We start from the raw sequence: 15,082 nt of genomic DNA on the forward strand, positions 1-15,082 counted from the left end.
ATAGAAACTCTTGTTTTGCTCTGTTTGCTTCCGTTTGGTTCTTAAACAGTAAACCATTTCCGTAATGAATACACCCCTGTATTCAAGTCTCTCTCTCCAATATTGTACAGTAGCCTACCTGGCTCTTCATCAGGGCAGTCTTTGGGGAGTGTTAACCCAACAGATCCTTCATCCACTTTAGATGTCTTCCTCTGTGGAACCTCCAAAGGGCCATCACAGGGAGGGAGGGGCAAGGAGGTCTCTGAATTTGGGCCCTCTGAGCAGGCCATGTCAGGGGGTTGGGGGGGCGAGGGGACTGCCTTTGGGGGTTGGGCCTCCATGGGTACCTCAGAGGAGGACGTAAGGGGATCAAATCGTGCTTCTGTTCGGGGCTGTTGGGCCTTTAGATTCACCTCAGAGGGGAGAGGTGTTGGGGTTGAGTCTGTCTGATGGGCAATGGGTGGTGGTGGTGGTATGCCCATTCCCAAGTGGTAAGTAGGAATTCCCATGAGTGCAAATAGTGTAGAGGATGATAACTGGAATACCCCCACTGGTACACCCCCAGTGGCAACTTGGAGGGAAACCGAGGGGCAGGTTCTGAGGGATGGGGTGAGGGGTTCATTGCGTGGACGTTGTGCACGTGGAAGGAAAATGGAGGCCTTCATATCTATACTTGTGAGGTCTGGGTCTAGGAGGTTCTGAGGGGGTGGTGTGAGGAGTGTTTGAGCGAGGGGAGTGATAGTAGACCGATGCTGTAGGGGTTGGAGGCGTGTGACAGGTGGTGGAGGATGGATCTGACCAGGGGGAGTCTGCCCTGGTTGGGATCCAGCAGAGAGGGTCTGAGGCTGGGCAGGAGAGCAGACCAGAGAGGGGAGCTCTGGGCCTATCCCAGATGAACTGGTACCCGAGGGACCACAGGTGCCCTTTAGCAGAGATATAGAAAAGCTTTTAAGAACCTGTACAATGTGTTTTAAGTGTGAATGTTTACATCTTCATACAATCTCTGTTCTAACAAACAAGCACACACAGGATTTATTAACATATCTGTATACACATTAAGTCCTCCACAAGTTTTGTGCTGTCGATTCTGAATCGACAGAATTGTGTGCATGAGAGTTAGAGAAAAAATTATAAAAGTAATAATTGCTAAAATAGAGCTATAAGGAATTTGAATAAAAATGAGAAGCTTGCTGGGAAATCAATCGAATACCACCCATTGTAGATCAGGCAAGGACATTTTGTTAAGAAAACAAGTGTAGATAGATACTAAATTGATCTTACCTGAATGTAAGCCATAGAGAGCTGTGTGTCTACTTCATCAGGGATTATTCAACTGAATCTATTATTCCTTCACTCAAAGTTGGAATTCCAATGTCACAATAAAAACATCCTTGCGAAAGTGGCAACAATTCTGTCAAATGCATCTTCAATCCAAGCCTTGGTCTTTTTCAGTTTATTTTCACCAGATGACTCCTCTTTTAACTCTTCTTCTACCTGCACTCCTCCTTCCGTACCCAACCTAGTTCCTTTCCTAATCTTTTCATTATCTCCCCCCCTCCCCCATCATCCCTCTCTTTCTCCTCTCATGAGTTCCACTATTTTACCTCTCCTTGTTCTTTCTCTTCTCCTCTGAAGGGGGGTAGGTAGGTGCGATCAGGACAGGACAAAGTTGGGCTGTAACATATATGTGTGCTCTTGTCATCGGAGATCATGAAATATGCATATGGAATATTGTGAGCCAGGGTCAGAGTTTAACAACAGAGGGTAATGAATACTGTACCTCCAAGTCATTCACACTCACAGGTACTCAGTTACACAGGTGCACAGACACATACACAGTATACTGAATGAAAACAAACATACTTATGTTTTAAATATAAAATAAATCAATTCGTATTTGAAGGGCTTCTCATTTTAAATATTCTACTAGGTTGGTTTGCATACAGTATGACAATAACACAGAATGGTGTGTGGGACAGTTTGTGTATGTTTATCGACGGGACAGTTATCAATGGGGGGCACGCACAAGCGCACGGTCATAGTGACCTAACCATGACTTACCCTGTGTGTGTGTGTGTGTGTGTGTGTGTGTGTGTGTGTGTGTGTGTTCGGTTTCACATCAGCAGCATTTGTTTGGCCTCTCACGTTACTGCAGCAGACAGTTAGGTGTTAGGTGTTGGCAGACAAGCATGGGGAGCAGCCACACTGCTTCACCACCAGAGGGGTTAAAGAAGCGGAGAGAGAAGAGCCAAAGATCAATGTAGAGAGCAAATGTATTTAAACAGTTTTGAAAACAAATTAGTCAATTAATCAATTTCTGTCTATTGTTTGACCAGTACAGTACATCAGGGTTGGGGTCAATTTGAATTGAAGTCAGTCAATTCAGGAAGTGATTTGAATTTAAAATCCCAAAACGGGAAGACTTTTGAAATAGCTTCTCCTTCTCAGCTGATTAAGCCGTCATTGAAAATAGCACTTTTTTCTACAGTATTATTCAATTGGAAAATATCTTTACTTCCAGAATTGACTGACTTCAATTCGAATTGGCCCCAACCCTGCAGTACAGCAAACTTGAAATAGACTAGCAACAACATGAGTAGAATATAATTTATTACATTTATCTGTACGATAATAGTAATACAGCTATTTACAGCAGAGCTCACATGAACAAACTCTAAGCAATAATATATACATATACTCTATGAACAAACCTTGATTAGTCGCTCATCATATTGCATCATATCATCCATGTTATTATGGCATCATATCTTCACCAACATCATCATGTTCATAATATAATACATCTCTTATAGGCTTGTTTACATTGGGACGACACAACAAGACTGCTATTGGAGAAAAATCATGCTTGATGGTGCAGATTGATTGTGTATCTCCTTAAAAGATTACCTCTGTAATTTAATTAACGTAATTTACAAACTGTAAATAACTGTATCTGAGTAAAAACAGGACAATGTCTGCAGACCCTTTGACAGTATATTTCAGAGCGGTATCAGAGAGCAATACACTTACATTTTAGTCATTTAGCAGACACTCTTATCCAGAGCGACTTACAGTGAGTGAGTGCATACATTTTCCATACTGGCCCCCCATGGGAAACGAACCCACAACCCTGGCGTTGCAAGCGCCATGCTCTACCAACTGAGCTACAGGAGGCCCACCACTTACTTTGTCATCCTCACACGGAGTGGGACAGTCTTCTGCCACTGTAGCCTGTCTTCTGCCACTGTAGCCTGTCTTCTGCCACTGTAGCCTGTCTTCTGCCACTGTAGCCTGTCTTTTGCCACTGTTTGTGCCCTACCCCATGAGACTCATCTCTTCCCATAGAACCTTTAGAATATTTCTCTCTCCCTGCTATGTTTTATATTCACAGAAGTCTACATAATCTCTTTAGAATTCTCAAGGCTGTTTTTGATTTGGTATTTCTGTCTTGTTCCACTTGCTCTTCTGTTTGACCTCTTAGATTCTCTTTATTATCTTCTCTGTCGCCTTTCTCCCTGTGTCCCTCTAACCCCTCTCTCCCTCCCTCCCCTTCTTGTCTTTGTTTTCACCCCTCTCTTTCCCTTCTTTACTTTTATTTCTAGTCTCTGACCTTTTTTTGCCTCTCTCAACTAAAACACTTTTCAAACTTGTCATTCCTCCCCCCTCCCCTTCCCTGTACTCAGCAGTTTAGGATCTTGATGAAGGCCTTGCGGAACTCGATGTTGAAGGTGGTGTAGATGACGGGGTTGACGGCACTGTTGAGGTAGCCCAGCCAGGTGACAGCACTGTACAGGGAGGGCGAGATACAGCAGCTGCCACAGTGGGCCTTCAGCACGTGGGTTAGGAAGAAGGGCAGCCAGCAGATAATGAACACACCTGATGGAGGAGGGAGGAGAATGAAAGGGTGTGAGCCAGTCTCAATTCACTCTCTGCCCCTTCCCTAAAGATAGTGACAGATCTATATGGTGGAAGCAATGTGGTGCAAACTCCACCACTACACTGCTTATCCAGACCCTTCAGATCTTCAAACATTGAGGGGCCAAGGGGAAGGGGTAGGGAGTGAATTGGGACTGGCTGAAACACTCTCTGTTCAGCCACCCTCATTGTCTCCTCCTGTTTCTCTCACCTAGCACGATAGCCAGCATCTGCGTCGCCTTCCTCTCCTTCTGCTGCGACAGAGTTCCTTTCACCATCTCCTTCACCATCGCTCCCTTCTCCCTGTCTGCATTGCGCTCCCTCCATCGCTCGCGGCCACTCATGCCATCCTCGAAGGTGGCACAGCGGGGTACGAGGGCAGAGCGTGGTGCCACCGACGGGGACAGGGCCCGGATGGGTGCAGGCGCCACCGAGATAGAAAGGGAGATCTTGGTGGCTCGTCCGGAAGGGGGAGGTGGGTGAGGCGCGGGGAGGCTCTGGTCTAACTGGGACAGGAAACCACGCCCCACAGGCTCCTCCTCCAGGGGGTGCACTACCGCCTCCTTCACTAACGTCTAATAGGGCAGGGGGAGAGAGAGAGAAAAAGGAGAGAGATCGAGAGAGAAAAAATAAGTGAGAGAGAGAGAGAGAGAAAGAGAGAGAGAGAGAGAGACAGACAGACAGACAGACAGAAAAGATGGGAAGGGAGAGACAAATAACAGACAGAGAAACAGCGAGAGATGGAGAGATATGTACTGTAGTTCAAATCTAAGGCTCATATTATAGGAGATTTCGTAATCCAACTTTATGGTCACAGTGGTTCCCCTGTACAGTGACTCACAGTGTTCCAGCGACTTACCACTTTCTTGCATTGAGGGGCATTGGTGGGGGGCCTCATGATCAGAGTGCACAGCTTCACATCCTCGGGGTGGGTACACTTATTCTGAGAGGTGATACAAGTGGAGGATGAAGGGAGAGAAAAGAATGAGGGATAGAAAGTCAAAGATGCTTGCTTTTGGACCTACTGGCTTCTAAAATCAAGCTTTTTTGACTTCCTCATCCTGCCTCTGATTTATTGGTTGGCTGTTTTATGGGGTTGATTGATTGATGACTGGCTGATTAGTTGATTGATAGATTGATTGACTAATCATGAACCTTCCTGTGCCTGTGGCCCTCCCCCGTCTTGCCTCCTCCCTGTGGGTGCAGGCCGTGTCTGCGGGGCACGGTGCGTCTGCCCCGCCTCCGCAGCACCACACAGATCTGGACGTACACCAGCAGGGTCACGATGAAAGGAACGTAGAAGGAGGCCACGGATGAGTAGACCACGAAGGACGGATCAGCGAAGTCACACTTGGTCTCCTCCCGACTGGCTGATGGAGTGAAGGGGATGAGAAGAGGTGGATAGAAATACAGCCATGTTGTTTGGGAGTGGGGACAGGTGGGAGGAGGTGAATGTTAAAGCAAGAGAGACGTTTTTCTCTACAGTTCTTGTCAGATAGCCAAAGATGTCAACGCTGTTAAAGATGTCAAAGCTGTTAAATATGTCAGAGTCCACTCCGTAATGGTGTGGCAACCAAGTAAAAGCCTGGTTTAGCTCCAGGGAAGACAGGTACATGAGCATCAGGCATTGGCTTGTTCTCTCCATATTCAGGCTGGATGCAACATCTGAAAGGCATATCAAATCTGAAAGGCATATCAAATCTGCTTCTTATAAGACCAGGCCACGGCCTATCGCATAACAAACTACAATCTAGATTAATAATTTCAACAGTATACAGCTGCTAGCAAATTACTATATTCTGTACACTGTAAGAAGGTGCTTTAAATACTGCCTTTCTGTTGAATTGGATGTTTAGGTGGGAGGTCCAATCCAATAAACTCAAGCCTCCCCATATACAAAATAAACATAGCCTTTCTATAGGACACATGGTGACCCTGAATGCCAATCATCTTGTTTTCCCAGCAGTGCATTCAAAGGCGCTCTCGAAGGTTACTGAATGTTAACTGGCAGATTAAAGGCTCAATCTGACATCTGCAGTGGCCGTAGAGCATTTACTGCGATATGGCCTCCGCACAAATCAGGGCATTTATACTTCTTGCGCTTTGCCAAGCAGCACAGAGCTGTTGCGAAGGAAGTTCTCAAGGAACTGTTTGTGTGTTTATACAGGACCTCCCGCCCTCACCTACCGTCAACCAATCATGTCAATGCGGAGCTATACAAAGCCCTCCGCATTGTTCCAACATTTGAGAGGCACACAGCCATGATTTGGCCTCTGCGTGCCTCACACCCTCCGACCACATTTTCGGATCAAGCATAAATTGGCTTTTAGTGTTGGCCACTCCAGCTCGAGTGGTTGTTGCCATTCAGTTGCATCAAGCTGTGCAGCCTTTGCACACGAAAGCAGTACTCTCTTCAGCCCCGTCCTCAAAGTAGGAGCTTATGTTCCAAACCTCAGTTTGCGTTTTTTCGCACGAGCTCCCGCTCCAACAAGATTTTTAAAAATCAAAATACCGTCTTAAGCGAAACGTGCTGATGCTCACGTCCTCTGACTTAAAATGACACCTGCATCATTGGTAAACATTCTGTATTGTGGTTGTGGACCGACAGGCAAATCAATGAGCCGCTCTTTCATTGAAACCATTGACTGATTAAAGCAAACAGACCTGAAAGCTGTTAGTAAGTGGTAGTGCGTGCGTTCTTAGTGATTGCAGTTACTGCATAGCTGGGCGTCATGATTAAACAGATGTAGGCCTATCTAACTGATTATTCATTCTGTCTCTCACCAACTGGTGATACTAAGATATCCAGTAGGGCTGCAATCTTCTTCCAGGCTTAAGACAGATGGACTGGAAGATTGCAAGGGTTATTTTACATAGCTAATTACAAAAAGAGTGTGTGTTTCTGCACGTGTGGCTTCCCATGTCATGTTTATGTCTCTCCTAGATTGAATGAGTAAATGACACTAGCGCACTTGTGATTTAATAGATTAATCGGAGTGGCTGCGGTTCCGGATCTTCTGGAACCCGACTTGCTGTTGCTAAAAATACGGAGATTTGTGTGCATGCGGGATCCACTAGCCTACCTCCTTTCAGCTGCTGCTCCGTGCTCAGTCACCCCGTGACTTCGCTGCCGCTTGTACACAAAACAGTTCAAACAAACGTAGTTCTTTGTCTGTTGTAACCGTAGGCTATTGCAAACGTAAGCACTACACAAGGAGGTTGTCTAGCAATTTCATGTTATTTTTTTCAGGAGGGGAATTACGTGCAGCTATTTAGGCAAGCTATATGTAGCCTACACAGTATATCAAACAAACAAGACAGACAGGCAGTCAATAGCGATTTAATGTTCTTTTTTCAACATCATTGGAAACATTGGCTAAACAGGAGGCAGACTGCTGGCTATATGGCAGCATAACTATAAAGATTACACCATCACACAAAACGCTAATTGTTTTGCCCCAATGCAATGTGTAGACTGCGTCTTGCTTGCGCTACGGCAATATCCGTTACAACAGACAGAGAAGGTTGCTGCCTTTATATATTTTTTGGGAACGTTCGTTCAAATTGAAGCTGTTCAGAAATATGAGGCAGAGACATAGGCTACATCATCATATCGATCAAATTGATTGAGGGTGAGTAAAGAGAGAAATGTGAATGTGTGTGTAAAATAACAAGCGCAGAACGTGATTCGGATAAAGAGACAGCGAGAGACAGAGAAAAGGAGAGAGAGACAGAAACAGACAGAGATCGAAACTGAGAGACAGATACATACACAGAGACAGACACAGAGGCAGAGACTGAGAGACAGGCATACCTGTGTTGTTGAGTCCAAACAGCAGAGGGCAGGAGATGGCGAAGGAGAGGAACCACACGACAGCAATCATCAGAGCCACCCTCCTCCTGGAGCTGTATCTGGTGTTATACAGCATGGGCATTGCCACCGCCGTGTACCTGCACACAAACACACACACAAATGCTGTATTTAAAGCTAACACCTACATACACGCACATGAACACCTTGGCCACCACCGCCCACACACAGTTTAATTGCATTGTCAGTTCCTCTCATTCACCAGGCAAACACAAACAAAAGCTGTCCAAGTCAGTTTCACAGTGCAGCAGCGTGACAAACCAATCTAAGAGTCCTCCATAGAAAACCTGGTGTGAGGAGAGGAGACTGTCATCCCTCCACAGGGCTGGTGGTCAGGGACAGACACGAACAAAGAACAGTAACCACACTAAGCCCTGAGACATGGCTTCACATTTAGAGGGATTCAGTCTACAAAAGGACAAACAAGGCTACAAGTATTGAGGCTGCTGAAATTGTCAATGTCTTTCACTGGTTTTAAAAGGTGATGGATTTGGTTGGACAAAATAAGCTTATGTTAAGAAGAAGATAATGATACTTGCGAAGGGAGGAGGGTACCCGAAAAGATAGGAAATCTTTTCCTGATGGGAAATTGTTTTCTTTATGGGAAAACAACAATAACAAACCATAAAAAATAAATTTCCCATCAGGAAATGTTTTTGCTGCAAGGGCACTATGAAATCAATCCAGATTTTGGAGAGAGTGTGAGAAGAGTGATGGGAGTAGAGTGAGAAAGAGCGAGACAGACAGATAGACAAAGAGAGAGATAGATACTGTAGATAGATACTGTAGTTAGATAGATACTGTAGTTAGATATATACTCTAGATAGATAGATAGATAGATAGATAGATAGATAGATAGATAGATAGATAGATAGATAGATAGATAGATAGATAGATAAATAGATAGATAAATAGATAGATAGAAAGAGTGTGAGTACCTGTCGATGCTGATGGCACAGAGGTTGAGGATGCTGGCAGTACACATCATGACGTCCAGGGTCAGGAGAATGTCACAGTGGATGAGACTGAAGCGCCACTCCCCTACCACCTAGGAAAGAGACACATACAGTATGAACAAAAACACACGCGTGAGTGGTAATTACATGTGCTCCGGAACAGCAGTGGTTTGAAATACATGGCCCTGGTCAAAAGTAGTGCACTACATAGGGAATATGGTGCCATTTGGGATGTAGCCATGCTTATGCATTATAGACTGGAAGAAAGGAGAACAAAGTCAGATTCAGATCAACAAGAAACTGTTGATTGGAACCAACTGTAGCTTCTGTTATTTATCATGCTACCTTGACATTATCTGAGGGGGGTTTTTGAAACACCTTCGAATGACCTAGTGTAGAGAGACTAGGAGGTAAAGATAGGGAGCGAGACAGACAAATTAAAGAGAGACAAAAAACACTGGCTGCCAGATGGATAGAAACACACACAAACCCACAAACACCCACCGCCATCTCCACACACACACACACACCGCCATCTCCACACACACACCCACCGCCATCTCCACACACACACACACACCGCCATCACCACACACACCGCCATCTCCACACACAACTCACCCTCACCACAGACCACCTCTCCACACAAACCGCCATCTCCACACACACACACCCATCGCCATCTCCACACACACACACACCCAGCCATCTCCACACACACCGCCATCTCCACACACAACTCACCCTCACCACCGACCACCTCTCCACACACACCGCCATCTCCACACACAACTCACCCTCACCACCGTCCACCTCTCCACACACACACACACACACTGCCATCTCCACACACAACTCACCCTCACCACCGTCCACCTCTCCACACACACACCGCCATCTCCACACACAACTCACCCTCACCACCGTCCACCTCTCCACATACACACACACATCGCCATCTCCACACACAACTCACCCTCACCACCGTCCACCTCTCCACACACACACACACCGCCATCTCCACACACAACTCACCCTCACCACCGTCCACCTCTCCACACACACACACCGCCATCTCCACACACAACTCACCCTCACCACCGTCCACCTCTCCACACACACACACACCGCCATCTCCACACACCACTCACCCTCACCACTGTCCACCTCTCCACACACACACACACACACACACACACACACCTCCAGGTAGACGCCCCAGGGCATGACCAGGGTGGCCAGCAGCAGATCGGACACGGCCAGGGAGACGATGAGGTAGTTGGTGGTGGTCTGGAGGGCGCGCTCACGCGACACCGCCACGCAAACTAGCACGTTGCCAAACACCACACAGAAGATAAGCAGCACCAGCAGCACGGCGTAGAAGTTATAGGGAGGGGAGGAGGGCGATGGAGAGCTGGAGCAGTTGGACGGAGAGAAGGAGGAGGTGGAGAGGGAGAAGGCGAAGGAGGAGGAAGGGTTGGAGGTGAGGGAGATGGAGAGGGACGGTGTGGGAGAGAAGGAGAGGGAGGAAGAGGGGGAGGGTGGGTTTGATAGAGAGAGGGAGGAGAAGGAGAAGCTCATCTCATCGGTCTCGTTGGGGAAAGTCATCATCATACTCCTCTGGACCGAGAGAGTCTGGAAGAGTCTGAAAAAGTAACAAGAGAGACAAATAACATCAAGAGTTATAACTCGTGATTTGACACACAAAGCTCTACAACTCTGTACCTTGTACATACAACACATAAAGTAGATCTATGTACAATTCTCAACTATCTCACCTCAATGCAGATTGGAGTTTTACATCTTGTTTTGCCTCAAGGGCAGAAAGGAATGTGATTGGTTGATGGCTCAATAGATTGGAGCTTTGCACTTGCAATATCAGTTGTGGGTTTGATTCCCACGTGGGACACACATACCAAATGTCTTTGTTGTTACTACGCGTCAGTCACTTTGGATAAAAGCATCTACCACATGCCCATATTTTTCTACTTTACGTGAATTACATTGGTATTCTTCATTCGACTGGCAGTTTTATTCCAACTTAAGCCCATTTCTCTAACTAACCACTGCACAGAACCTCTATCCTCCAATGTTTCAGACAGATTGGCTTTGAGAAACATAATTAAAGGGAGAGATCAAAAGCTCCCTCCCTGATCCTATAACCTACCCTACATACCTACACCAGCCTACATAGCACATTCTCAGAATTACCTGTCCAGACATAGAGTCTATTGGATCCATACTCCATCCAATGACACAGAGTGGTAATAGGAGTCTCTCAGAGGGCCACAATCTATGACCGGAGTTCCTATTGGACTAAATCACACTACTGACCTCAGTGTTGATCTCTAAAGAATGTGTGTGTGTGTGTTCGTGTGTGTGTCAGGACTGGCGTTGTGGGCAGACCTTAGGGGACAGTGCCCGCCCTACCGTACCTCCTTGCCCATCCAAATAAAATACATGGTTGAATGAAATTATGCATGACTGTGTTTTGTTTAGCTATAACACTTATGTACGATATTTATCCTATTTAAAGTATAAAGAGTGTGCAAAGCTGTCATCAAGGCAAAGGGTGGCTATTTGAAGAATCTCAAATATAAAATATTTTGATTTGTTTAACACTTTTTTGGTTACTACATGATTCCATATGTGTTAGTTTTGATGTCTTCACTATTATTCTACAATGTAGAAAATAGTAAAAATAAAGAAAAACCCTTGAATGAGTAGGTGTTCTAAAACTTTTGACCCGTAGTGTATGTATATAACAAACAAAACATATTTCCAAAAAGGCCCATGGGCTGCAGGCCATGTAACCTTTCTCATTGTTTTATTTGATTATTAAAACAATATTTCGACCAGCCCATCCAACCAAAAAAAATGGTCCAGCCCATGAATGGTCCAGCCAGATGGCCAATCCGCTCCTGGTATAGTAGGCCTATTTTACAGAAAAATGAATGAATTAAAGCCTAAAACAGTGGTCAGCAACTTATTTCACATGGAGTGTCAATTTACAATTTATATGACCATTTCTACCGATCTGCATGACAGTTAGGACCTATGATTTTCATATGCGCATTTTCAGCAAACAGAAAATATCCTGATGAAAATAAATATCCTTTATAAATCACATTGGCTACGCCGCATGGCAGTTGGTTCAGTTTCTTTCAATTGCATGTACCTCTCTCTACTCTGCCTGTCTGCCTTTATTCTAGCCTGTCTGTCTTCAGCTCTTGCTAGCAAAAAAATTGTATAAACTATTCTGGGCCCTCAGAGATTCCCGAGCCGGTGAGCTCCAGACATACAGATTTATTTGTGCAAGGGATAAGAAGTGTTCAGGTATTTTATTATGTATCCGCAGGATATATCGTTTCAGAGCATTACATTTTCTACTTTCATCTTGAGGCTCGGTGGTTATCGAAGGGGAGAGTGCTGGAAAGATTTTTCAAATACAGTGAGGAACTATTCATTCGCCATTGATGTAAAAACAGACTTCGTTACTTTCTGTTTGAAGTGAAGAAGAAAATGACTGAAAAGGTACAGCTCAGTGGTGGTGAGTTAAAAAGTTAAGACATTCAGAAATACTACAGGTACTATAACTGTCAAAATATAGGAAACACCAACATAAAGTGTCTTAATAGAGCGTTGGGCCAGCATAGATTCTACAAGTGTCTGGAACTCAATTGGAGGGATACGACAGCATTCTTCCACGAGAAATTCCATAAATTGGTGTTTTGTTGATGGTCATGGAAAACGCTGTCTCAGGAGGGGCTCCAGAATCTCCCGTAAGTGTTCAATTGGGTTAAGATCTGGTGACTGAGACAGCCATGGCATATGGTTAACGTCGTTTTCATGCTCATCAAACCATTCAGCGACCGCTTGTGCCCTGTGAATGGGGGCATTGTAATCATATGGGGGCATAGCCATGGTAGCCAAAAAATTGCCAAATTAATGCCAAGCATTTTTATACATGACCCTAGGCATGATGATGGGATGTTAATTGCTTAACTAATTCAGAAACCACACCTGTGTGGAAGCATCTGCTTTCAACCCTTACGAAAAAAGATTGCAGTCAGAGTGCAGAATAACTTCAGTACACTGCAATTACTGCCTCCAAAATGCCACAGTCTTTTTTTGTAAGGGAATATACTTTGTATCCCTCATTTACTATATTTTTTCTCCTACTTCCTTTAGTCCTTTGACTGACAGGAAATCAATAAATAAAATAAAATGTTATGTCACATACACGTGTTTAGCAGATGTTATTGCGGGTGTAGCGAAATGCTTGTGCTTCTAGCTCCGACAGTGCAGTAATATCTAACAAGTAATATCTAACAATTTCACAACATATACCCAATACACACACATTTAAGTAAGGAATGGAATTTAAGAATATATACATATGGATAAGCAATGACAGCGCAGCATGGACTAAGATACAGTAGAATATTATAGAATACAGTATATACATATGAGATGAGTAGTGCAAGATATGTAAACATTATTAAAGTGACTACTGTTCCATTTCTTAAAGTGGCCAGAGATTTCAATAGGCAGCAGCAGCCTCTAATGTGCTAGTGATGGCTATTTAACAGTCTGATGGCCTTGAGATAGAAGCTGTTTTTCATTCTCTCAGTCCCAGCTTTGATGCACCTGTACTGGATGATAGCGGGGTGAATAGACAGTGGCTCGGGTGGTTGATGTCCTTGATGATCTTTCTGGCCTTCCTGTGACATCGGGTGCTGTAGGTGTCCTGGAGGGCGGGTAGTTTGCCCCCGGTAATGCGTTCGGCAGACCGCACCACCCTCTGGAGAGCCCTGCGGTTGCGGGCGGTGCAGTTGCCGTACCAGGCGGTGATACAGCGTGACAGGATGCTCTCAATTGTGCATCTGTAAAAGTTTGTGAGGGTTTTAGGTGCCAAGCCAAATTTCTTCAGCCTCCTGAGGTTGATGAGGCTCTGTTGTGCCTTCTTCACCACACTGTCTGCATGGGTGAACCATTTCAGTTTGTCAGTGATGTGTACGCCAAGGAACTTGAAGCTTTCCACCTTCTCCACTGCGGTCCATGATCATCTCCTTTGTTTTGTTGATGTTGAGTGAGAGGTTATTTTCCTGGCACCACACTCACAGAGCCCTCACCTCCTCCCTGTAGGGTGTCTTGTCATTGTTGGTAATCAAGACTACAATTGTTGTGTTGTCTGCAAACTTGATGATTGAGTTGGAGGCGTGCTTGGCCACGCAGTCATGGGTGAACAGGGAGTACAGGAGGGGGCTGAGCACGCACCCTTGTGGGGCCCCAGTGTTGAGGATCAGCGAAGTGAAGATGTTGTTTCCTACCTTCACCACCTGGGGGCGGCCCATCAGGAAGTCCAGGACCCAGTTGCACAGGGCGGGGTTCAGACCCAGGGCCTCGAGCTTAATGATGAGCTTGGAGGGTACTATGGTGTTGAATGCTGAGCTATAGTCAATGAACAGCATTCTTACATAGGTATTCCTCTTGTCCAGATGGGATAGGGCAGAGTGCAGTGTGATGTCGCTTGCATCGTCTGTGGATTTATTGGGGCGGTAAGCAAATTGAAGTGGGTCAAGGGTGACAGGTAAGGTAGAGGTGATATGATCCTTGACTAGTCTCTCAAAGCACTTCATGATGACAGATGTGAGTGCTACAGGGTGATAGTCATTTAGTTCAGTTACCTTTGCTTTCTTGGTGTGGGAATCTATTTTCTTACAACTAGATGTGATGCCTAGCTTAGAAAGAATACATTAATGATTAAACATAATAGGTTTGTGCTGTACTGATATAGATTGTTTAACATAACAAGCTGTGATTAATGTGAAGAACCGTTAGGGGTAGGCTGAGACAGGCTTGTGACTCACACACACAGCCTCTTTGTTAAACCGCTCAAGGACATGTGTTCTGCTACAATGAAGAAGAACAAACTATGTCTGAGGTTGCTGACTCGAGACAAGTTGTAAAGATAACAACTAATGCCCGGCAACAGTGAAGCGCCAAGGGCCTGGGACCAGCCTGTGCGCCAACGATAGGTTGGGTAAGTTTAAACCACACCCAGCCTCTACTCTGACAGGTCCAGCAGGGAGCGGGAACTATCTCTGTCAGAGTATTTAAAGAAGAACTTATAACAAAAGCTCAGTTCTCTGTCTGCCCTGCGTGGTGTTTCAGTGGGCCCGTATATACGAACATCATATTTACCATTCAAGTGTTTGCATTAATTAAAATACTAGTCTATTTTAGAAGACGTGTATTGACCACTTTTTGTTCCTATACCAGATTTGAATTGACGCAACTTGACAATGGGTACAGGAACAATGGTGGCGATCTTGAAGCATGTGGGGACAGCAGACTG

At 45.2% G+C, this 15,082-nt stretch overlaps 1 protein-coding gene across 1 annotated transcript; it reads right to left on the reverse strand.

Moving 5' to 3' along the window:
• Positions 1 to 3,658: 3,658 nt before the first annotated feature.
• Positions 3,659 to 10,335, reverse strand: LOC311109052 (D(2) dopamine receptor A-like; the record flags this gene model as incomplete). The annotated part of the gene is made up of 7 exons (XM_084151838.1): positions 3,659 to 3,855; positions 4,106 to 4,469; positions 4,754 to 4,837; positions 5,050 to 5,264; positions 7,709 to 7,845; positions 8,704 to 8,813; positions 9,925 to 10,335. The coding sequence occupies 7 exons, from the start codon at positions 10,333 to 10,335 to the stop codon at positions 3,659 to 3,661; spliced, it is 1,518 nt and encodes a 505-aa protein (XP_084007964.1).
• Positions 10,336 to 15,082: the final 4,747 nt, after the last annotated feature.

This window comes from Coregonus lavaretus (genome assembly GCF_964263955.1).
Source record: "Coregonus lavaretus genome assembly, chromosome: 3".
NCBI lineage: Eukaryota > Metazoa > Chordata > Actinopteri > Salmoniformes > Salmonidae > Coregonus > Coregonus lavaretus.